The following is a 25,860-nucleotide window of genomic DNA, read 5'->3' on the forward strand; positions in this document are numbered from 1 at the left end:
TCTCTTGCAGCTAGAACTGGCAGCCAAGTTCTGGCCAAGGAGCTGAGAGTGAAAATGATTTGCACATCTTCTGGGTTGTCCCCTTAAAGGAAAGGACACATCCTCCTCTTCTCCATTTCCTTTTTCATGCTGGTTCTGATATGGTGGTGAAATATCCACGACTAGGTCAATCAGAAGGAACTGGATTCCTGAGCCATCATCTAAGTCCTAAGAGAGAATAAACTTCTAAATTGTTAAAGCCATCTGACTTGGATCTCGATTATAACAGATAAATTAATTCAGCTGGTTAAGGAGTTTGGTGTTACCTTATAAGCACTTAGAGCCACTAAATATAGTCTGATTTTTAAAAGATTGCTTTAGCAGAAAAATAGTGGATAGAGACAAAAAGTTTAAAGATTATCTCTACAATTTGGATAAGTGAAGGTGATGCCTAGTCTAAGGCAGTGACTGATTGAGAATGTAGAGGAGGGGATAAAAGTGAGAGATGTAAAATAAGGTAGAATTGATAGGATTTTGTCACCAGTAGAAATAAAATGATAGTGGTAAGGGAAGAATTTAAGATGATTCCAAGGTTTCTGGCTTAGGTGACTGAGTAGTAGACAGTGATGCCTTTCATGACTTTTAAAGAGTGCTAGGAGGCTTTTTCTTTCATTTCTTTGGGAAATCAACGAAGACTAATAAATTCAGTGTTGGCAAAATATTTATTTCCTATCCCTGTGACTTTAGGCTTTGTTGTTCTAAAAGTCTAGTTTCAAAGAGACGAACACATCCACTAGGGGACACAACAAATGATTCCACTAACCTGAAGTTGAGACCCCAACGAGTGAAGTTCCAAATCAAGAGGCAATGGAGAGGGTTACTGTATTCACTGGGGATGATTTATCCTAACTTTCAAGGGGAATTTGGGTTACTACTGCACAATACAGGTGAAGTGGAGTGTGTCCGAAATGCAAGAGATCCTCTAGGACATCTCTTAGTATTTCCCATGTCCTGAGATTCAAGTCCACGGGAAAATTGCAAAGGGTTTTGTAGAACTGCAAATAGCAGAAGTAATTCAGAAAGAACTGCTAATAGCCCATATCTTTCAAGAATGAAAGCCTGGGTCACCCCATCAGGCAAGGAATCAGGACTGGCTGAGGTACTTACTTTGAGCAAAGGGAATATGGAATGAGTAGTGGAGGAACATATACACCAGCTATGACCACATGACCACTGCAGAAATATGGACTACAATAGTCACAAATATTTCTTCTTTAATTTGATATATATGTGTTTAAATATATATGTGTGTGTGTGTGTGTGTGTGTGTGTGTGTGTGTGTGTGTGTGTGTGTATTAACCAAATATTTTTTGGTTCATTTGTTTTCTTCCTTATTATCTAACATGTGTTAATAAGACTTAACTTTATATGTCAGTATTTAAGTTACAGAACATGAAAGAGGGAGTGTGAATCAGATGGAGAAGGATGAACTAATAGTATCCTAAAGACAAAAAAAAAAAAAAAAAAAGACTTTGTGTGCTCTTCTGGGGAAAGAGAATGTTTTTGGTTGTCCAGGAATAAATGTCTCATGTTAGGTGTGAAAATCTCCCTGTGACCCAACCTAATCAGAAACATATGGGAAAGGCTGCCCGGCACGGTGGCTCGTGCCTGTAATCCCAGCACTTTGGGAGGCGGAGGCGAGTGGATCACTTAAGGTCAGGAGTTCGAGACCAGCCTGGCCAACATGGTGAAACCCTGTCTCTACTAATAGAAAACTTAAGCTGGGCATGGTGGCGTGTGCCTATAATCCCAGCTACTCGGGAGGAAGAGGCAGGAGAATCACTTGAACCCAAGAGGTGGAGAATGCAGTGAGCTGAGGTGGTGCCACTGCACTCCAGCCTGGGTGACAAAGTGAGACTTTGTCTCAAAAAAAAAAAAGAGAGAGAGAGAAAGGGAATTTTGGGAAATGGAGTTCAGCCTAGCCTAGTTGACCTTTTACAAACCCATTGCAAGGAACTTAAAGATACACAAATCCATAATAAACAGAGAGAGGGGGTAATCAGAAGATGAAAATCTTGTTTGTACATTCTCAAAGACAAAGAACAAATACAAGTGGTAACTCACAGAACAGGAAGAAGCCACAGTTTAGAGTACTGATGGCAGAAAGGGATAAAATCAAAAGGAGGCTGGCTTGCCCAGAGAACCTCAGAGAGGGCCAGGATTCTTAGACACTAGGAGGTGCTAGGGAAGGAAAGGAGTAAAACTTGGGGCTAAAAATACGTAAATCTATATTCAGAACCATCAACCAGCCTTTCCTTAGACTGAATGTCTCTTAAATCCTTGAATTTGAGAGTCCCCTAACAGTAGTGACAGTTCCTTACTCTATTCACATAAAGCAGAAACCTGACAGGTAACAAGCCCCTCTGGCGCCTCTGAGCGGCTGCCCTGTCTGGGAAGTGAGGAGTGCCTCTGCCCGGCCGCCCCTTCTGGGAAGCGAGGAGCGCCTCTGCCCGGCCGCCCCTTCTGGGAAGCGAGGAGCGCCTCTGCCCGGCCGCCCCGTCTGGGAAGCGAGGAGCGCCTCTGCCCGGCCGCCCCGTCTGGGAAGCGAGGAGCGCCTCTGCCCGGCCGCCCCGTCTGGGAAGCGAGGAGCGCCTCTGCCCGGCCGCCCCTTCTGGGATGTGAGGAGCGCCTCTGCCCGGCCGACCCGTCTGGGAAGTGAGAAGCGCCTCTGCCCGGCCACCCATTGTCTGGGATGAGGAGCGCCTCTGCCCGGCCGCCCCGTCTGGGAAATGAGGAGCCCCTCTGCCTGGCCGCCACCCCGTCTAGGAAGTGAGGAGCATCTCTGCCCGGCCGCCCCGTCTGGGAAGAAGTGAGGAGCGCCTCTGCCCGGCCACCCATCGTCTGGGATGTGAGGAGGGCCTCTGCCCGGCTGCCCCGTCTGGGAAGTGAGGAGCCCCTCTGCCCGGCCCCCACCCCATCTAGGAAGTGAGGAGTGTCTCTGCCCGGCCGCCCCGTCTGGGAAGAAGTGAGGAGCGTCTCTGCCCGGCCGCCCCGTCTGGGAAGTGAGGAGCGCCTCTGCCCGGCCGCCCCGTCTGGGAAGTGAGGAGCGCCTCTGCGCGGCCGCCCCGTCTGGGAAGTGAGGAGCGCCTCTGCCCGGCCGCCCCGTCTGGGAAGTGAGGAGCGCCTCTGCCCGGCCGCCCCTTCTGGGATGTGAGGAGCGCCTCTGCTCAGCCGCCCCGTCTGGGAAACGAGGAGTGCCTCTGCCCGGCTGCCCCTTCTGGGAAGTGAGGAGCGCCTCTGCCCGGCCGCCCCGTCTGGGAAGTGAGGAGCACCTCTGCGCGGCCGCCCTATCTGGGAAGTGAGGAGCGCCTCTGCCTGGCCGCCCCTTCTGGGATGTGAGGGGCGCCTCTGCCCGGCCGCCTCATCTGGGAAGTGAGCGGCGCCTCTGCCTGGCCGCCCCTTCTGGGATGTGAGGGGCGCCTCTGCCCGGCCGCCTCATCTGGGAAGTGAGGAGCGCCTCTGCCCGGCCGCCCCTTCTGGGATGTGAGGAGCGCCTCTGCCTGGCCGCCCCGTCTGGGAAGTGGGGAGCACCTCTGCCCGGCCACCCATTGTCTGGGATGTGAGGAGAGCCTCTGCCCAGCCGCCCCGTCCGGGAAGTGGGGAGCCCCTCTGGCCAGCCGCCACCCCGTCTAGGAAGTGAGGAGCATCTCTGCCCGGCCGCCCCATCTGGGAAGTGAAGAGCACCTCTGCCTGGCCGCCCCGTCTGGGATGTGGGGAGCGCCTCTGCCCGGCCGCCCCGTCTGGGAGGTCTACCACAGAGGCCAGAAGCAATGTGGGGGCTGGATGTGGTGGCTCACGCCTGTAGTCCCAGTACTCTGGGAGGCTGAGGCAGGTTGATCACTTGAGGCTAGGAGCTCGAGACCAGCCTGGCCAACATGGCGAAACATATGAAAAATACAACTGTCAAACCAACCAACAAACCAAGCGACAACAAAACAGGTGTACCCTGGAGTCATACTCTAATTTTTTCTATTTTCCTCCCTTTCTGATCCTTTATCCCACTTTCTTTTTCTTCCTCTTCCTTCTCTTTCTTCTTTGTCAAATAGAGGATTGAGTTATTATCATTGATCCATACAAAGTCCCTCTCTCATTTATTTTCTTTAATTCCCACCCCCCATTTCTATTCCCCGTCTTCCCATGTGCAACCTTCCTAATATGTTTGATATGCATCTTTTTGTTCATATGTACTTTTGGAAAATGTTTATTGTTTTGTGTGCAAAAAAAAAATAAAAATAAAATAAAATAAAATAAAATAAAAACAAGCCCCTCTCATACACACAGATCTCCCAATCAGTTTGTCAGTGTCTTCCATGCTTAAACATAAATGGACAGCCAAGAATTGCTAGATATTTGAGGAACACGTCCAAAATGAAAGAAAAACTAAAGATAAATAAATAGGATCTGAATTTGGAGAAAATAGAATGCAAAAAGCAGAAAAGAACTTTCAACTCAAATTGTTATCTTTGGAGAGATTCTTAAAGAGACTGCATCTATAAATCAGGAACAATGTGCTATTTATAAAAAAGATCAACACCAAAAGAACCACAGAAAAAAAAATTTCCAATTCTCAAAATAAAAAAAAGGAATAGAAGTATCTCAGGAAGTACAACAAAATGTAAGATAAAAGGCACAAAGATAATCAACAGATCCAAAATCCTATTAATGAAGAGTTCCAGAAACAGAAAACAAGAGAAAAAAAATTAATGAAGAAATAGCACAAAGAAATGTCCCAGAGTTAAGAGATTTCAATCTCTAGATAGAAAGGGCCCAACATAGTGAGCACTCAGTACAATTAATAATAAAACTAAATAAGCAAACAAAAAACATTGAAATTTCAGAATACCAGAGATTTTTTAAGTTTGGGAGAGAGGAGGTCACCAAAACAGGAAAAGAATCAGAACAGCATAACACCTACACAATGTGATAGAACAAAATAGAACAACGATCCTAAAACCTTGAGGAATAATTATCTTCAACATCAAATTCTATATCCAAATTAGCAAGCAAGTGTGAGATTGTCAGATACAGGACGACTCAGAAAATTTACCCCTCACCCACACTTCCTTAGCAAGTTACTTGAGCATGCACTCCAGGAAATGGAGGTACTGAATGGTAACAGGAAGCCATGAGATTCGATAAACAGCAAATCACATTCTGGAGGGTCGGCAAGGGGAATGCTGTAGTTAACACCCATATGGCAGAGTGCTGAGGAAGAACGAAAACTTTATTATTCAGGACAGTTAAATAAATATGTAGTATCTAAAATGTGTAAGTGTGTAAGTCGTGAAAAGAGCGACATAATTATTTAGTGCTATGAAGATGGCGACCAAAAGAAACACCTAAATAATTAAAAGAGGATGCCATTGGAAAAAACATTTGGGGGGCATGGGGCAGTGGGTGGCCATTTGGCCCAATTTTTTTAAACCATGCATATGAATCACTTTGATAAAAATGTAAACTGTATCTCTTTAAAGGGCACAGAGAGAGGATTAGCCCTCATCAGAAGGGCCGCTTCTCCTGAGACTACAAGATGATGAGCATGCTAAGTAAAGCTAAGGGTTAGAAGTGAGATGTTTCACTGGGCTTGATAGGTAGACTTGATTTCCTGTAAGGCAGGAAGCTAAATTATAAATATAATGCAAAATAAAAATGTTTGCTAAGATTGAGAAAGCAGCACTAGAGTAGATGGTCTATGTGAAGTAGTGAAGGCTTGGCAGAGCTATAATGGGCAAAGGGGAAAGAAGGTGACCAGAAACTTGTCAAAGTATATACATCACAATGCTAAGGATGGAGAGTATATATTTACAGAAGGAAAAAAAAGTATGCCATTTTAGGGCTTGTGAAGGTGTGGTTCCTTTCTCGGAATTACACTTATTAATTCAAAGTGCCTCAATAATATATCAGATCATTAAAGTTGCATAAAATCATTTGCTATGTATTAAATGTAGCAATTATTTGTTCATGTAAGTGATAAAAGAAGACGATCTTCCACAATGTACAAGAGTCCATGAGAGACTTTATCAACATGTTATCTAGCATTCTAATCAAATTCTAAGTATGAGCAAAGTCCCTTCCTAACAAAATTGTGAATGCCTTGAGAATTTTATCCATGACTGACATTTTCGAAGAAGCAACTTTTATTGAACACCTACTGATTGTCAGGTAATGTGCTGGTGCTAAAAAGAGAGTTGTGCCTAACCTCAAGGAGTTCACTGTCCACGGGAAGAGTGAGACAATTAACTCAACAATTAGAACAGAATTTGATAAATATGGAACACGTCTGTCTTGCTAACCAAAGTATTCCCAATGTCTGATTTCATTCATGCATCCCAATCTGTAATTACTGAAGTGCTGCCCCAGGGCAGGAAAAATAGGAATAAATAAAGCAAAGAATGGCAAGAAGGGAATTCCAGACAAAGAAAAGAGCATGTGTAAAAGCCAGAGGAAAGGACAAAGGAAGTAGGAGGCATTAAAAGGTATGCAGGTAAGAGGACATGGCAGAAGGGTTGCAAGGGTAGGGTGCTTTGTTTTCAGACCAAATTGCTGATCGACAGCCAAGGAGCATCATTTTATTTTCATTCTGGGGGCCAGAAATTGTTGAAACCATCTGAAACACACTTTCAACACTACACATAAATGGCAAATATTTATCACTATTTGATTTTTTTTTTTGTCCTTTTCTGAGACAGGGTCTCACTCTGTCACCCAGGCTGGAATGAAGTGGCATGATCATAGCTCACTGCAGCCTAGACTTCCTGGGTTCCAGTGATCCTCTCACCTCAGTCCCCCGAGTAGCTGGGACCACAGGTGCCTGCCACCATGCCTGGCTAATTTTTTATGTCACCAGGGTCGGCTAATTTTTGTATTTTTGGTAGAGATGCGGATTCACCAAGTTGCCCAGGCTGGTCTCAAATTCCTGAGCTCAAGCAATCCACCTGCCTCAGCCTCCCACAGTGCTAGGATTACAGGCATGAGCCACTGCACCTGGCTATTACTGGACTTTCAAATTTTCAAAGTTCAAAGATGTTGCAAAATGACAGACTCAAAACCGTTTTCATTTATAAAACTAGAGACCTTTTAAGCCTTTGTAACAAATGTATCAAGAGATACTCATATTAAAAATCTATATGAAAATAAGCCACCTTTAAATCAATATAATGAAATACTATGACCCTTTTGACATATAAAAACACGTATTTAAAATATAGTAGAAACATTACATAAATTCACTAAATACAATCACATGAAAACGCATGCATTGTACATTGTTCAGATGAAAAGAAAAATAAGCAAATATTTGGTTTTAAGTATTTAGAAAGTGTTTATTTGTATAGTTAAGTGTGTTATAAATCTCTTTAAAAACCTCTAAACCTAGGTATAAATACCTTAGAATTATAAAAATTTCAAAATTTGATATAAAACTCCAAAATGTAAAAACCTAAGAGGTATGATGCAGTTATACAAACACTTTTAAAGAAGGTATTTTCTGTATTATACTATTTGCAGAAACATATTAAAATTAACAAACCATGGGAATTACAAGATACCAAATTCTGGAATTAAATTCCTTCCTGTTTTCATGTGAAATAGCACCTGTTTTCTAAATATGTATAACCAAGGTCCTAAAATTAAAATTCCCAAAGATAAGTTATCACTATAAACAGGAACAACCACAACAAATGGAAATATAAAGAAAACCTATAGCACTCACAGTCCCTTACTAATCCTAGTAAGATAGCTATAGAATGGAGAAAGTCCATAATTCCAGTCCTAAAGCCAGTCAAAACGTAGTTGTGACTGATCAGAAGCCTTGATATTATAAAGATTTCAATTCTTCCTCCAAATGGTCAATGGATTCTATGCAACGCTCATCAAAATTCTAGCAGGTTTTTGAAAACTGACAAGCTGATTCTAATAAGAATAATCAAGACAATGTAGAACAGGGGTCAGCAAACTATGGCCTATGTTCCAAATACAGTTAAAAGTGATCTTTTTTACATTCTTGAAGGTTTAAAAAAAAAAAAAAAAGGCTGCACATGGTGGCTCATGTCTGTAATACCAACACTTTGGAAGGCCAAGGCGGGCAGATGGCCTGAGCCCAGGAGTTCGAGACCAGCCTGGACAACACAGGGAGATCCCATCTCTACAAAAAATAAAGTAGCCAAGCATTGTGGGACACACCTGCAGTTCCAGCTACACGGGAGGCTGATGTGGGAGGACTGCTTGAACCCAGGAGGTCAAAGTTGTAATGAGCTGTGATCCTGCCACTGCATTCCAGCCTGGGCAACAGAGTAAAGACCCTGTCTCAATAAAATTTTTTTTAAATGTGAAAAAAAAAAAAAAAAAAGAAAAGAAAGAAAAATATTTAACAGAGACCAAATGTGACCCACAAGGCCTACAAATATTTACCACCTGGCCCTTTATGAAAAGCTTGCCAGGCCAGGGATGATAGCTCACACCTGTAATCCCAGCACCTTGGGAGGCCAAGGCAGGTGGATCACCTGAGGTCAGGAGTTCGAGACCAGCCTGGCCAAAATGGTGAAACCCCATCTCTATTAAAAATATAAAAATTAGCCGGGCATTGTGGTGCACGCCTATAATCCCAGCTACTTGGGAGGCTGAGACAGGAGAATCGCTTGAACCCAGGAGGCAGTGGTTGCAGTGAGCGCCACTGCACTCCAGCCTGGGTGACAGAATGAGACTCTGTCTCAAGAAAAAATAAAAAAGAAAGCTTGCCAATCCCTTATCTAGAAGCACAGACTTAGAGAACCTACACTAACAGATAAATTCATTGTAAAGCTACAGTAATTAAAACAATATGACACTAATGCAAAGACAGACAAATAGACCACAGGAATGGAGAGTCCAGAAACAAACTCATTTAAAAATTGGATTTATAATGAAGTCACTGCAAAGTAGTAGGGATAACTTCTTCAGTAAACGGTGTTGGGGTGAACTGGATAGTTATTTGGAAAAAATAAACACTGACCCCTACTTCACACTATATAAAATCAGTTATATATGGAGTATTGATTTAAAAATAAAAGGTTAAAGAAATAAAAGAAGAAAAAGTAAATAATAATATTTATAGCCTTGGGGTTTCTTTTCTTTCTTTTTTTTTGAGTCAGGATCTCACTCTGCTGCCTAGGCTGGAGTGCAGTGCACAGCTCACTGCTGCCTTGACTTCCCAGGCTCAAGTGATCCTCCCACCTCAGCCTCCTACATAACTGGGACCACAGGCGCATGCCACCAAGCCTGGCTAATTTTTTACTTTTTGTAGAGACAGGGTCTCACTATGTTGCCCAAGCTGGTCTCAAATTCCTAACCCCAAGCAATTCTCCTGCCTCAGCCCCCCAAAGGGCTGGAATTATAGGTGTGAGCCACCATGTCCAGCTGACAATATATTTCTAAGAACAGAAAGGAAATGTGGTGCAATAATCCACTTAGTTATTAAACAGGAAGGATCTTATCACATATTTTGTGGCAAGAACCTGGACCATCTCAATTTGCTAAAAGGATATGTGACAGAAGGCCGGGCGCAGTGGCTCACGCCTGTAATCCCAGCACTTTGGGAGGCCGAGGCGGGTGGATCACAAGGTCGGAAGATCAAGACCATCCTGGCTAACACAGTGAAACCCCGTCTCTACTAAAAATACAAAAAATTAGCCAGGCGTGGTGGTGGGCACCTATAGTCCCAGCTACTTGGGAGGCTGAAGCAGGAGAATGGTGTGAACCTGGGAGGTGGAGCTTGCAGTGAGCCGAGATTGCGCCCCTGCACTCCAGCCTGGGCAACAGAGCGAGACTCCATCTCAAAAAAAAAAAAAAGATTATGTGACAGAATTATTTCATCTTTTAAGATGTTTGTGTGCCCAAATTTAATGGATAAAAAGAGTTTGTCTTTAACATTTTTTCACTATCCCTTTATTTTATTTTTATTTTTGAGACGGACTCTCACTCTGTCACCCAGGCTGGAGTACAGTGGTGCAGTTCTGCAACCTCTGCCTCCCAGCTTCAACCAATTCTCATGCCTCATTCTCCCGAGTAGCTGAGATTACAGGTGTGCACAACCATCCTCAGCTAATTTTTGTATTTTTAGTAGAGACGGGGTTTTGCCATGTTGGCCTGGCTGGTCTCAAACTCCTGACCTCAAGTGATCCGCTCGCCTAGGCCTCCCAAAGTGCTGAGATTACAGATGTGAGCCACCATGCCCGGCCCCTTTATTCTTAAATTCTATAAATTTGTAAAATTACTTTAAACTTTAAAATAAAAAGGGTCCATTGGACCTAAAAGGTAAACGGTAAAGACCACTTTTCTACTATACTGAGATCAAACTGTCATACTGAAGCGTTTAGTTTCTTTTTTTTTTTTTTTGAGACGGAGTCTCGCTCTTGCTCTGTCACTCTGTTGCCCAGGCTGGAGTGTAGTGACTCGATCTCGGCTCACTGCAACCTCCACCTCTGCATTAAAGTGATTCTCGTGCCTCAGCCTCCTGAGTAGCTGGGATTACAAGCGCGCACCACCATGCCTGGCTAATTTTTGTATTTTTGGTAGAGATGGGGTTTTACCATGTTGGCCACGCTGGTCTCAAACTCCTGATCTCAAGTGATCTGCCTGCGTCAGCCTCCCAAAGTGCTGGGATTACGGGCGTGAGCCACTGTACCCAGCATGCAGCGTTTACATTGAAGTGCTCACTAAGAAAATAAAAAGTCCTGCAGTGAGAAATTTGTAATACATATAATGGATAAAGAACTGATGTGTAGAATACACGAAGAACTCCTACAAAATCAGTAAGACATAAAACCCAGTCAAAAAATGGGAAAAAGACTTGAATCAGCATTTCATAAAAGAGGAAATCCAAATGAACAATAATCAAATGAAAAAAAGTGAAACCTCATTAGTCATCAGGGAAATGTAAATTAAATTCATTATCATGATACCACTAAACATCCACTAGGATTGCTAAACCTTAAAAGTTTAACAATACCAAGTGTTGATAAGAATGCAAAAAAACTGAAACACTGAAACACTGCTGGTGAGAATATAAACTGAAACAACCACTTTGGAAAAATGTTTAACAATACCCATTAACGCAGAACATGTATATACTCTATAACCAGGCAATTCCAATCCTTAATAGATATCCAAACAAAATTAAACACACACAAACAAACACATACATCTAAAGGAACACATACAGCATCAAAAGACACACAACAGCACTTTTCATAATAACCAAAAAACTTCAGTGACCATTAATATTAAAATGGATAAACAGATTGTGGTATATTCATACAATGAACTATTGTACAGGAACGGGAATAAACAAACTACTACTACACACAACATGGATGACTGTCACAATAATACAATGTCAAGTGAAAGATGCTAGACTCATGAGTACATACAGTATTATTTCACTCATATGAAGTTCAAAAATAGGCAAAACTAATCTATGGCTCAGTACAGCAGTTATCTTTGGGGTATTAGAAAATAACTGAGGGGGATGAGGGAGATTTCTTGGGCACTAGTAATTCCTATTTCTTGATCTAGTAGTGATACCATGTGTACCTTTTTTTTTTTTTGAAACAGTCTCACTCTGTCGCCCAGGATGGAGTAGAGTGGCACGATCTTGGCTCACTGCAACCTCTGCCTCCCGGGTTCAAGCGATTCTCCTGCCTCAGCTTCCCAAGTAGCTGGGACTACAGGCGCATGTTACCATGCCAGCTAATTTTAGTATTTTTTAGTAGAGATGGGGTTTCACCATATTGGCCAGGCTGGTCTCAAACTCCTAACCTCGTGATCCGCCCCCCTCAGCCTCCCAAAGTGCTGGTATTACAGGCATGAGGAACCGCACCTGGCCAATGTGTGTCTTTATTTTGTGAAAATTCACTAAGCTGAACACTTAAAATTGTGCACTTCTCTGTTACCTTTCAACAAGTTTTATTACATGTGAAAAAAAAAGGTCCTGGAAAACCAACATCCATTGATATGACAGTTTTCTGGAGCAACAGTAGTCTTCTGGAAGACTGAGTGAATCCAATGATATACACAGTGTCCAAACAGCTTCCCTAGATGCTCAACAATGTGACATGTTATTTACATGTCATGCAGTTTTGTCATGTGACTTAGAAATCTCATTTTTAGAAAGCAGCTTAAATCTAGATTTTGCAAAAACTCAAAGCCATTTACAGTACTTTATTTGTAACAGCATGTTATCAGTAAATTTGTTTAGCTGTGTTCTAAACTCTTATTTTTCTAATCAGCTTTGATTATTAAAAAAAAAAGTGGCTTACCGTATCAGTTATATGTTGATAGCAAAATCTGAATTAGGAATACAGGAAGTTCACAGGCTTCCTTAATAGTATAGATTATTCTTACCTCAGTCTTGTTCACTCACTAACCAGCTTCCCACTGATTTTTTACCTAGCTACACTGGAGAAAAAGAACTATGCCTGGGTAACAGTCCCAAACTATACTCTATAAGGGCTAAGTGAGCAAAAGCAGCAGAGGGGTGACTGAAATGGCAATGACATAAGCTAGTTTGGGAAAAGGTTTTCAAAACAAGGTGGATAATGTGAGCAGGATCCAATTCAAGGATTAAAAAGCCATCCTTATCAAAGCTGCAGATGAAAATGCTGAAGAGAGATATCACATACCTAAAACAATATAATCATCATTCGCCAAGATTTCAGCAGACTGAAATGATGGCACAAACCTAACTAGAAAAAAATCTAAAGAGAAATGTAAAGTCTTAGAAAAAGAAACAAGAAAAACAAAAACAAAAAACCGACCACACAAGTTCAGGATAAGAGAGACTTAGCTTAATAAAAGCTAATGTGAAAAAGACCTGGGAAGCTAGATTGATGTTAAGCTCAACAAGTCAACACTGTGAGAGTGCTGAAAAAAATAAACAAAAAAGCAACTTGTTAAGCTATACAATATAAGCACATTATTTATAATGAAGTTGGTACTAGGCCCACGGTCCTCTGCATCTGAGTAAGCGTTCGTTCTGAAGGAGACTAACAAACCAAAGGCCCTGCAAAGGACGGTGAGCAATACAGCAGGATGAGGTTAGAAACAACGTTAAGATGAAAAGAATCTGAGCTGTGATTGGCAGAGCAAACTGGGTAAGGCAGGGTGAGGGAGACATGAGCGTAATAGTTTTTAAATAACTGTAGTGACATGCTGTAGAAGAGGGATAGGATAATTCATTCTGTGTTGCTCCAGAGGCAAATCTAGAATCAACAGATAAAAGTTAAAGAATCACATTTAGGTTCAACGTATAAAACAAACTTTCTAGAATCAATGCCTTATATGGCAGTGTTCCTTATCACAATGCCAATGTTAAGCATACAACTGCTCATCACAGAAAGTACAATGGACTTAAAGTGGGTCAGAAGTCCTTGGACTCTAATCCCATCTTGACTATTTACTAGCTGTGTTATATGAGGCAAGGTATTTACAACCTCTCTGAATCCCAGCTTTTCTTATGTATTCATTTACCTCCTGATATCACTAAGAGGAATAAATAAGATGATATGTGCAAGACTCATTGTGACAAACTGAAATGGAATACAAGTGTGCGTTGCCGTAGACGGATATATTATTAGATAATTGCTAATATCTTCCCAGCACTGAGATTATTAACTTCAGAAGTTATTTTCTTCTGAAGTAAGAAAAAACTAAAAATAGGTCCTAAATTCACACAGCCAAGATTTAGTAGGCAAAGAGAGAAACTATTAACATGACAGAAATCGAGGGAGCAGGAAATGTATGTTTCATGAGGTGTTAAGAATGTACTTCTCTGATAGCAAATTAGTTACCAGATCTAAAAGGCAATGCTCATTCCAGGAGATAAGTATGAATTCAAATCAAGATGATACACATGCCAAATAAGCACTGACAGTATAGGCTTAAATCATGGCAGTAAATAGAGCTTAAATAGTGCTTTTGCTTTGGGGACCCTCTAGACTCAACTGTACCTATTCCGGGGTTCTACTCACTCAGCTAAATAATCCTGACTGAGCAAGTTACCCAGTCCTCTCAGTGCCAGTTTGTTAAGAGTAAATGGAGAATAATCTGCCTACTTCACAGGTTGTTGAGAAGACTCCCATGAGATAATAATGTGTGTAAAGTCTCTAGCAAGGCTTCTTGGTACACAGAGGAATTCATGTTTATTGCCCTTTCTCTTAACTTTGATTGTGGACGGAGTTTTGTGCCACACTGCTTTCAGAATTATAAACTTGGGGAATAAAAGATATATTTTGTTTTCAAATGTTAAAATAAGGTTAAAAAAATGATGATGTAGATCCATTGATACTGAGATGAAAATCTAAGAGGCCGGGCGCGGTGGCTTACTCCTGTAATCCCAGCACTTTGGGAGGCCGAGGCGGGCGGATCACGAGGTCAGGAGATCGAGACCCACCTGACTAACACAGTGAAACCCCATCTCTACTAAAAATACAAAAAAATTAGCCGGGCGTGATGGCAGGCGCCTGTAGTCCCAGCTACTCGGGAGGCTGAGGCAAGAGAATGGCGTGAACCCGGGAGGCAGAGCTTGCAGTGAGCCAAGATTGTGCCACTGCACTCCAGCCTGGGTGACGGAGCGAGACTCTGTCTCAAAAAAAAAAAAAAAAAGAAAATCTAAGCAATATGCAGATTGGTGGAAAAATAAGTTATAAGATAATCTACTCAGTATGATCCCATTTCTGTAACATATATTTTTAAAATGATTCTCTCCAGATGGTGGAATTAGGTGACTTTCACTTTTTTCTACACTTTTCTGTAATGTTTGAATTTTGTATAAGGAGTACGCATTTCTACTATAATTCCCAACTGAGGAAAAAACTGATTAAAGTATTTTTCTGGCTGAGCGTGGTGGCTCACGCCTGTAATCCCAGCACTTTGGGAGGCCAAGGCAGGAGGATTGCTTGAGCCCAGGAGTTCGAGACCAGCCTGGTCAACATAGGAAGATCCCCATCTCTACGAAGCATTTTTTAAAAACTGGCCAGATGTGCTGGTGCACGCCTCTGGTCCCAGCCACCTGAGAGGCTGAGGTGGGAGGATTGCTTGAACCCAGGAGGTCGAGGCTGCACTGAGCCATAATTGTATCACTGCACACTAGCCTGGGTGAAAAAGCAAGACCCTGTCTCAAAAAATAATAATAATTTCCATAGAAAAAGCTATCACTTAGGTCAACTTGGGGAGAAAAATCTATTTTTACAAACTTGGAAAAAATGAATTTAACAGTTTTTAGAAGGTAAAGAGAAAAAACTAACACACCAGCAATTTTTTTTTTCTTTCTAAATATGTTGTTCAGGCAAAACAGAAGTATCTCCTTAACTGGGGAAAATATAAAGGATGTAAGCTCCATGGGGGCAGGAATTTTATGTGTTCTGTTATATTCACTGCTCTAAGTACAAGAGCAGGAACTTAAATATTTGCTGAATGGATAAAATAAAAGTCCTACTGGCCGGGCGCGGTGGCTCACGCCTGTAATCCCAGCACTTTGGGAGGCCGAGACGGGCGGATCACGAGGTCAGGAGATCGAGACCACGGTGAAACCCCATCTCTACTAAAAAAAATACAAAAAATTAGCCAGGCGTGGTGGCGGGCGCCTGTAGTCCCAGCTACTCGGAGAGGCTGAGGCAGGAGAATGGCGTGAACCCGGGAGGCGGAGCTTGCAGTGAGCCGAGATCGAGCCACTGCACTCCAGCCTGGGTGACAGAGCGATACTCCGTCTCAAAAAAAAAAAAAATAAATAAATAAAAATAATAATAAAATAAAAATAAAAGTCCTACTTACCTTATGCTAAATTTCACTGCCTCAAGCCAGTAGAATGCTGGCTTATTCATCTTTATCTCTAACAACTAACAAATTATCTAACAAATAGTAATTGCCAATTCAATTATTTGTCAAATGAATGAAAAAGCAAAAAAAAAAAAGATAAAGTTTAATATTACTTTTAAAGCTAATAAGTCAATACAAAATGATAAGCATTACTCCACAATACTACACTCATTCTGGATTGTAATCTCTACATATAGGACAAAAGCAGAGACATCAAAGAAATGGGGGCATGTTACCTTTTCTAGATTACATACGTGGTGTCTAACAAGCAGACAATGTAAGTACAAAGAGAGTATAAACATTGTATAAATGAAGCTTTTTATACCATCGAGAACCAAATAGCCTAAGTCAATAAAATAGCCAAACCAAAAAAAAGAGGAAAAAAAAGCAGACCTACCTTGGGCCTCTTGGACTTTCCAAGTAACTACTTCTAGGAGGATCTGGAAGCAGGCCACCTGATCTCACTGGCATGTCCTTCACTGCAGTGATTGGCTGAGATGGAGCAGCTGAAGACTCCCCAAGTCCTTGATCAGATGAGAACGAACTGTATGGCAGAGCAGACTTGCTCAAAGGAGCTTTTGAATTCACTTGTTCTGATGGACCAGCTGATTGCAATGAAGGATGGTAAGTTGTGGGTGGGGCGGAACCAAAAGACACAGGAGTAGGAAGCAGTGCTGGTCTAGGTTTCTCTGGAACTTGTGAGCTCTGTGAACTGGAGGCTGGTGGAACTGGGGCTGCTGTTAACTGAGGAGGTATCCCTTGTGGAACTCCAGGGGGAGGTATTCCTGGAGGAGGTGTAGCTGAAGACAATGGTGGGAGGGGCATGACAGGTGGAGGTGCTGTTGAAGAGAGAGATGGTGGGGGAAGAACTGGTGGTGGCCCTGCAGAAGACAGGGAAGGTGGGGGCAGAACTGGTGGTGGCCCTGCAGAAGACAGAGAAGGAGGCATCCCTGGTGGGGGAACAGAGGTTGGTAGAGAAGGTGGCATAACAGGTGGGGGCATGCCAGGTGGTGGCACTGTAGCAGGGAGGGCAGGGGGCATCACTGGTGGTGGCAGTGAAGGAGGCAACACTGGAGGGGGCATTGTAGGTAGAGGTGGAGGCATCTGAGAATATGGAACAAAAGGAGGTGGCATTGACATGTTCCCCATATACTGGTTCTTCATGTTCTGAAATGAATTGACTTTCTCCTGGAGATAACTCTGAGTGGCTTTCATATGTCCCTGCCATGTTTTCCACTGCTTCTCATACTCCTGAAGCTGATCTTTATGAGGATAGGAATGGAGTTGTTCCTCCCATAGCTGAAACTCTCGCTCCCATTCTTGGTAAAGATGTTGGAACTGTTGCTGCTGCATCTCATAATGCCGCAGCTGCATATCTACAGACATGGTCTACAAATAAAGGGATAAAAAACTATTTAAAAACATTCATATAAGAGAATTAATCATAGGTTAAAATATTAATGAATCAAGGGCATTTGACGCTTTAGGAAATTAGAACACTAAAGACTTTGTGAGGCTAAGAATAAGTTTGTTAAGTTCTTTGAGTGATGATCATTCTTCTTCCTTCCTTTGGCTTAGACAACTTACTACAGAGTTGGAAAAACCAACCAAACAATAAAGGAAATACCTATCTTAGCAATAAGTATTTTTCAAGTTTTTAATATGGATAATTTTAAGAACTTGAAAAATGATGTTATTATAGATATACAGACACAACATTACCTCTCAAAGATACAAGACAAACAAGTATGTAAGTCACTTTATCTTTTATGGTATATTTGCTTAGGTTTTTTGTGATGGCTGTTTTTGGCCTTTTTGCTTATCTGTTACTGTAGTAGCTTACAGGCAAAACACAGGTTAATCTGTAGCTATATGGTAAAAATCCCCAGCTCTTAAGACCCTTAGCAATAGTAAGCTAACATCTGGCCTGGGTTGACATGATCAGGAAACTCTACTATAACCCACCCCTCCCCAGTCCCCCAGGTAATGTGGCAGATAACTACTTGGGCACCCCTTGGGAAACAACTAATTGTCAACAGTTGATATCTTTTGTTTTTCACACTTAAATTGTTCAAGAATAACAAATCCTTTCAATGTCTTGGGACAACTTCCTATTTGTGGACTACGGAAGCACTTGCCTGTATATGTGGTGGGGGCTGTATAATCTGCTGATACTGTTGTAGAATCTGCTGTAACTGAGTGTGCTTCTGCATTATTCCCTGATACTGGAAACCGACTCGATGCTGCTGGTGCTGCTGCCAGTGTGCTGCTGCAGCCTGCAACTGCTTTAACCTGGCATCTTCTTCTGGGTCTTCAGACTAAAGATAAAAGAGGACACATCTTTATGTAAGTCATAAAACAGCAACCAAAAATATTTTATAAATGTATTATAAAGTCCAGAATCCCTACAACTCAGAAATATCCAATTGTCAAACACAGTATCTTCAGTTCTTTTTGGATTGAGAACAGCTATTCTATCTTTAGATAAAACACATAGCTCTATCTATACTATTATGGATACTAATACAAAGGAGTTTATAAATTCCATAGTCTTCACTGGAATAATAATCTTATTATTCCTAAATATGACAACAATTTTCCCAGTGGAAAGTGGTCCCAGGCCGGGCACCACGGCTCACACATGTAATCCCAGAACTTTGGGAGGCCAAGGTGGATGAATCACTTGAAGTCAGGAGTCCAAGACCTGCCTGGTCAACATGGTGAAACCCCGTTTCTACTAAAAATACAAAAATTAGCCAGGCGTGGTGGCGGGCACCTGTAATCTCACCTACTGGGAAGGCTAAGGCAGGAGAATCACTTGAACCTTGGAGGCAGAGGTTGCAGTGAGCCAAGATCGCATCACTGCACTCCAGCCTGGGCGACAGAGTGAGATTCCATCTCAAAAAACAAAGGAGGGGAGGGGAGGGAAGAGAGGTCCCAGCTACTTGGAAGGCTGAGGCAGGAGGATCACTTGAGTCTGGGAGGCTGAGGCTGCAGTGAGTTGAGATCACAGCACTGCACTCCAGCCTGGGCAACAGAGTGAGACCCTGTCTAAAAAAAACAAAAAAAACAAAAAAAGTGAACCTTAAGTTACAGACCTTTTCATTCTATGAGAAATCCCTTTCTTTTTTTGTCACTTTTCACCAATGGACTACGATATAACCATTATGGTTTGATTAAACCCTTCATATAAGGCTCTTGGGAGAACAATGACCTTTGGACCAATATGAGAACCTCCCATGTGCCAGTCACTATGCTGAGTGATGAGAATTATCACATTTAATGCTTCAGTACCTCTATGTGATAGCTACTATTGAATATACCCATTTTGCAGAGGAGTAAATTGAAGCACGGAATGGTTAACAAATTTGCCCAGTTACTACCGGCAAGTGGCAGTACCTGGATTATAGCCTGGGTAGCTTGACTCTAAAAGCTCAAGCACTCAACTATTGCCCTGTGCTGTCACTATGAACATATGCTGGCATCTTTAGTGCTTAGAGGCACTCAATTCAGAAGAGTATCCAACTCTTCGCTCAAACTAGGAAAAATTTCCTTTTCTAAACCTGATAGAACAGGCCAGGCGTGGTGACTCACATCTGTAATCCCAGCACTTTGGGAGGCCAAAGCAGGTGGATCACTTGAGGTCAGGAGTTCGAAACCAGCCTGGCCAACATGGTGAAACCCCGTCTCTACTAAAAAATACAAAAATCGGCTGGGCGCGGTGGCTCACGCTTGTAATCCCAGCACTTTGGGAGGCCGAGGCGGGCGGATCACGAGGTCAGGAGATCAAGACCACAGTGAAACCCCGTCTCTACTAAAAATACAAAAAATTAGCCGGGCGTGGTGGCAGGCGCCTGTAGTCCCAGCTACTCGGAGAGGCTGAGGCAGGAGAATGGCGTGAACCCGGGAGGCGGAGCTTGCAGTGAGCCGAGATTGCGCCACTGCACTCCAGCCTGGGTGACAGAGCAAGACTCCATCTCAAAAAAAAAAAAAACAAAAACAAAAATCAGCCAGTCTTGGTGGTGCGCGCCTGTCATCCCAGCTACTCAGGAGGCTGAGGCAGGAGAATTGCCTGAACCTGGGAGGCAGAAGTTGCAGTAAGCCAAGATTGCACCATTGCACTCCTGCCTGGTAAACAGAGCGAGACCCTGTCTCAAAATAAATAAATAAAGCTGATACAACAGACATCTGATTATTTCACAAATGCAACTTTATAGGTACTTAAAAAAACAAAAATATACATCCATTTATGATAAAAGTATATATAAATGAATCAGAAAAAAGCTAAATAATTTAATAAACACAAACAATTAATTATATGGTTACCTGGGGTTCCTCAGGTGGGAGAGGAGGTGGCACCTCCTCATTTGGAGGTGGCAGTGGGGGCTCCTCAGAAGGAGATTCTGGAACTTGACTGGTGGCAGGTACTGTAACTTCTTCTTTTACCGGCTCTGGTGTATCCTTTGCTACCACAGGACCCTTTTTGTGTCCTGGCAAATGAACTTTTGTCCTCTGTTGCAAACTAAGCAAGTGCTGTCGATACCAATACTGCTGCTGTTCCTACAACAGAAACAATTTTTGAGAATTTTAATTGACAATCATGTATCTCTGCAACTTGGTGTTGACAAGGAGCTATCTTTATGTCTGTGTTCATGTGTCTATATGTAAGAAAAGGCAAAGCTAGACTGAAGAAGACAAATAAGTTAACAAGATCTTAAACACAGGCTACAGAAAAATTTGTTCCTCCCCCAAATGTATACATTTAAATTAAACCATACATATTAATTCAACATACTTCTGTAATCTAATAAAACACATGCTTTTGGAGGTGAGAGCCGTCTTTTTGATAAATGATCAGGGTAAATCCCTTCAGTATTCACAGCTACTTATTTTTAACCTGGCTTCAGTTTGTTCAGATTTATTGACAGGGGTCTTGTAATGAATACAACTGAACAGTCCTACCTCTCTTCTCTGCCTTCTCTCTTTCTCCACTAGCGCTCCTCCCTCTTTTCTTTTTTTTGAGACTGCATCTCGCTCTCTCACCCAGAATGGAGTACAATGGCCTGAACATGGCTCACTGAAGCCTCGACCTCCCAGGCTCAAGCAATCCTCCCACCTCAGCCTCCTGAGCAGCTGGGTTTGTAGGCATGCACCATCACGCCCAGCTAATTTTTCTATGTTTTATAGACACAAGGTCTTACTGTGTTGCTCAGGCTTGTCTCGAACCCCTGGGCTCAAGCAATTCTCTCACCTCAGCCTCCCAAAGTGCTGGGATTACAGGCGTGAGCCACCGCACATGGCCAATATACTGTGTTTTAAAATGCTTTCTATTTATTTTTAAAGTCTTAGCTTTATCTTCCAAATTATACTGTACTTTAATTTTCTGAAAGCATATTTTATGCTTTCATTTTTTTAAAATTACAACAATAAGCTTAGTATGGAAATATTAGAAAATACAGCCAATCCTCATTATTCTTGGATTCTGTATTTGCAAATTTGCCTACTTGCTAAAATTTTTCTTTTTCTTTTTTTGAGACAGGGTCATCTCCCTCTGTCACCCAGGCTGGAGTGTAGTGGTGCGGTCTTGGCTCACTGCCACCTCTGCCTCCTGTGCTCAAATGATCCTCCCGCTTCAACCTCCCGAGTAACACAGGTATGTGCCACCCGTGTGGCACATGGTGGTATGGGACCACAGGTATGTGCCACCATCTGGATAATTTTTGTATTTTTTGTAGGGACAAGTTTCCCCATGTTGCCCAGGCTGGTTTCAAACTCCTGGACTCAAGTGATCCTCCTTGGCCCAAAAGTGCTGGGATTACAGGCATGAGCCACCACACCCGACCTAAAATTTATTTCTAAACCCAAAATCCATACTCACTGAGCTTTCCCAGTCATTCACAAACATGTGGACAGCAGTGAAAAACATGAGTCCTCTGACTCACGTGTGCATTCCCAGCTGAGATGAAGTGCAAGGTGATGCTCTGCCTTCTTCTTCCAGCTCTGTACTGTAAGTGTCCTTTTCAGTCTATTTAGTGCCACATTTTTCACACTTTCGTGCTTTTTTGTTGATTTCACTGTTTAAAACGGCCCCCAGGCATACAGCTGAGGTGCTGTTTAGTGTCCCAAGAGCAAGGAAGCCATCTTATGTCTCACAGAGAAAATATCTGTGTTAGGTCAGCTCTGTTCGAGCAAGTGCTACAGTGCTGTTGGCCATGAGTACAATGTTAACCAATCAACAATATGTACTAAATAAGGTGTCTTTAAACAGGAACACACATAAACAAGGCTATGTATGTGTTCATTGGTTGATAAAAATGTGACAAGACACTCACAGGAACCTAACCCTGTATTTCCCCAAGGAGCACTGGTTCAGTATTCACTAATGCAGTGTCTGTGGTGAGTTTAAAAATCTCAAATAAAGAAAACTAACTACACAGGTAAGTAATAACTAATTAATTAAAATCAATAAAAGAAATCTCACCACTCAGAAAAAAACTACAGGAGTGTCATTATCCTAGTATTATATAATTTCCCATGGTTACGAGTTTACATAAGGAAAACCAAAAGTTATCATAACACTAAAATATTCACTGATGAACTGCCCTGTATACTTATATGACTAACAAAAGCATATGTTTCTACTACAATTGTATGGATGTAGTATTTCAAGAAAGTGATGTTAGAGAACATTGGAACTTATTACTGGCAGCTGAGGATCTGCTAGAAGTCCTATCAGTTAACAACCAAACAGTACTTTACAGTAGAAACTATAAAAGAGAATGGCCTGAATACCAAAGGTTGAAAAACAATCCCTATAAAAATTGATAAATCCCTAAAATGTTTTTCAACATGTCAAAAAACGAAATAAAAGATGATCTATAATGTTGTTATACAATTTTCCCACAAAAATTACAGCAAAGAAACCCAATCTACACTTTATTCTATGTTTATTCTAAAACTTGGCTATGATTTCACTTATAACAATTCCATCAAATATAAAATCTGCCTATGCTTATCACTTCGAGCTTTGTTTTTCCAGACCGGGTCCCAATCAAATGTTTTATGTTTTACAATAAACTTTTGGTTCCTGTGTTAAATGAATTCACTTTACTTGCCTATTTTCTAATCCAATTATCTTTGGATAACTAGGATTTCCTACACTGGTAATATTTTATAGTATAACCTCCCCTAATTTTCCATACGCAAACAGATGCATTAAATATACATAATACATACCTTTTTCTCACCAAACATACTGATTTGTTACCTACTTTTCACTCAAAGAATGTAATTTTTCTTAGGGGACAGCTGCCTTCTGCTCTTTTTATATCCTATCTGGTAGTCAAGCATAGTGCTAGAGCACACAGTAGGATGTCAATAAATGGTTATTGATCAACTGAAGCCCTTTCCTCTTGGTCACTCATTACTATTACCTGAAACTTGTTCCAATCTATTGGGAAGAATAAATTCCATCTCATGACTCTATCTTGACATTTAACCCATGACTGGGTTGTTTTTAACTATTATACATATAATCATCAGCTCCCAGGATATAATTACAGATGGTCCCTGACTTAACAATGGTTCAACTTATGATTTTTCAACTTTATGATGGTGTGAAAGTGATATGTGTTCAGTGGAAACCATACCACGAATTTTGATCTTTTCCCAGGCTCAAAATATTCGGTGTGATACTCTCTTGTGATGCTGGACAGCAGCACCGAGCCCTAGGTTCCCGGTCAGCCACACATTATGAGGGCAAACAACCAATATTCAGCCAGGTGCAGGGGCTCACACCTGTAATCCCAGCACTTTGGGAGGCCAAGGTGGGCGATCATCTAAGGTCAGGAGTTCGAGACCAGCCTGGCCAACATGGTGAAACCCCGTCTCTACAAAAATACAAAAAAATAAAGGCCGAGTGCAGTGGCTCACGCCTGTAATCCCAGCACTCTGGGAGGCTGAGGCAGGTAGATCATGAGGTCAGGAGATCAAGACCATACTGGCTAACATGCTGAAACCCCATCTCTACTAAAAATATAAAAAAATTAGCCTGGTGTGGTGGCTGGCACCTGTAGTCCCAGCTACTTGGGAGGCTGAGGCAGCAGAATGGCGTGAACTCGGGAGGCGGAGGTTGCAGTGAGCCGAGATCACGCCACTGCACTCCAGCCTGGGCGACAGAGCGAGACTCTGTCTCAAAACAAAAAAAAATACAAAAAAATTAGCTGGGCCACGGTGGTGGGTGCCTGTAATCGCAGCTACTTGGGAGGCTGAGACGGGAGAATCGCTTGAACCCAGGAGGAGGAGGTTGCATTGAGCCAAGATCACACCACTCACTGACTCCATCTCAAGGAAAACAAAACAAAACAAGAAAAAACCAATACTCTACTGTGTACTGTGTGGCCAGATGACTTTGCCTAATGTAAACTTTCTGAGCACATTTAATAGCTAGGCTAAACTATGGTATTCAGTAGGCTAGATGTATTAAATGTTCAACTTACATTATCCTCAACTTACAATGGGTTTATTGAGATGTAACCCCACTGTAAGTCAAAGAGTATCTGTACTTTGACTATTCAGCGTAAGAGAATAGCACACTTGGCCAGGCACAGTGGCTCATGCCTGTAATCCCAGTATTTTGGGAGGTCTAGGCGGGCAGGTCACCTGAGGTCAGGAGTTCGAGACCAGCCTGGCCAACACAGTGAAACCCCGCCTCTACTAAAAATACAAAAATTAGCAGGGTGTGGTGGCACGCACCTATAATCTCAGCTACTCCGGAGGGTGAGGCAGGAGAATCCCCTGAACCTGGGAGGCGGAGGTTGCAGTGAGCTGAGATCGTGCCATTGCACTCCAGCCTGGGCAACAGAGAAAGACTCTGTCTCAAAAAAAAAAAGAAAGAAAGAAAGAAAGAAAACAAACAGCACACTGACCATGAAAGTCAATAATAATGTAGCATTAAAACACTTCCTTCCATTATTTTAATACTGAAAACATCAACAGACTTATCCTTCAGTTTTAAAAAAATTAATAAGTTCATTCTCTTTCAAGCAGAAGTTAAAAGTTTCCTTTTTTAAAGTTGCTTTGAAAGCATTATTAAAAGATACAAAGATGCAAACTATCTTTCAGAAACTAAGCCAGTGCTACAGATATGAAGACTGTACAGGATGAAAACTGTACAGGTCGAGATTCTTTATCACCTATTCTCATGCTTTGTCTTAGATCCAGGCCAGGGTTAAGAACTTGTTAAGGGCTGAAGTATTTGTTGATTCACTGACAGTATGCCTTGCAGGTCAATTTCTATTTAATATGAACCATAAATGAATTTCTATTTAATAAGTAGTAACCAGATCTAATTCAATCCTAGGATAGGCTTCAGCACATTTTTGAAGCTCTACAAATAAATAATAATGATATCACTCAAATGTCCTTAATGACCCTAAGAGAAGTGTGATTATCCCTATTTTAGAAAGAAAAAAACATGCCTGAACTTGCTAATGATGCCAGTTCTTCTGAATGTCCCATCATATCAGATAACTCCATTTCATATGGGATGTTGTTTTATAGGTAAAGGGAAATCATAGTATAGGTCACATTTAAAATGAGATTGAATGAAAGGATTTCAAACATAAAGAATGTAGAACTATTGGCCGGGTGCGGTGGCTCACGCCTGTAATCCCAGCACTTTGGGAGGCCAAGGCGGGCGGATCACAAGGTGAGGAGTTTAAGACCAGCCTGACCAACATGGTGAAACCCTGTCTCTACTAAAAATACAAAAATTAGCTGGGTGTGGTGGCACATGCCTGTAATCCCAGCTACTTGGGAGGCTAAGGCAGGAGAATCGCTTGAACCTGGGAGGCGGAGGTTGCAGTGAGCCAAGATCCTTGAGCCACTGCACTCCAGCCTGGGCAACAGAGCGAGATTCCATCCCCCCCAAAAAAAAAAAAATTAAGAATGTAGAACTATTTGTCACAAATA

At 42.0% G+C, this 25,860-nt stretch overlaps 1 protein-coding gene across 2 annotated transcripts in view; it reads right to left on the bottom strand.

The window, feature by feature from the left end:
* YLPM1 (YLP motif containing 1) overlaps window positions 1-25,860 on the bottom strand; it is a 74,652-nt gene that overhangs the window by 40,257 nt on the left and 8,535 nt on the right. For both annotated transcript variants that reach the window (XM_030802317.1, XM_030802318.1), the window contains exons 2-4: window positions 20,215-20,448; window positions 18,027-18,206; window positions 16,286-17,277 (exon numbers count right to left, since the gene is read on the bottom strand). In XM_030802317.1, coding sequence (XP_030658177.1) covers window positions 16,286-17,277; window positions 18,027-18,206; window positions 20,215-20,448 — 1,406 coding nt within the window. The remainder of the gene's footprint in view (window positions 1-16,285; window positions 17,278-18,026; window positions 18,207-20,214; window positions 20,449-25,860) is intronic.

This window comes from Nomascus leucogenys, chromosome 22a (genome assembly GCF_006542625.1).
Source record: "Nomascus leucogenys isolate Asia chromosome 22a, Asia_NLE_v1, whole genome shotgun sequence".
In the NCBI taxonomy this organism is placed as follows: domain Eukaryota; kingdom Metazoa; phylum Chordata; class Mammalia; order Primates; family Hylobatidae; genus Nomascus; species Nomascus leucogenys.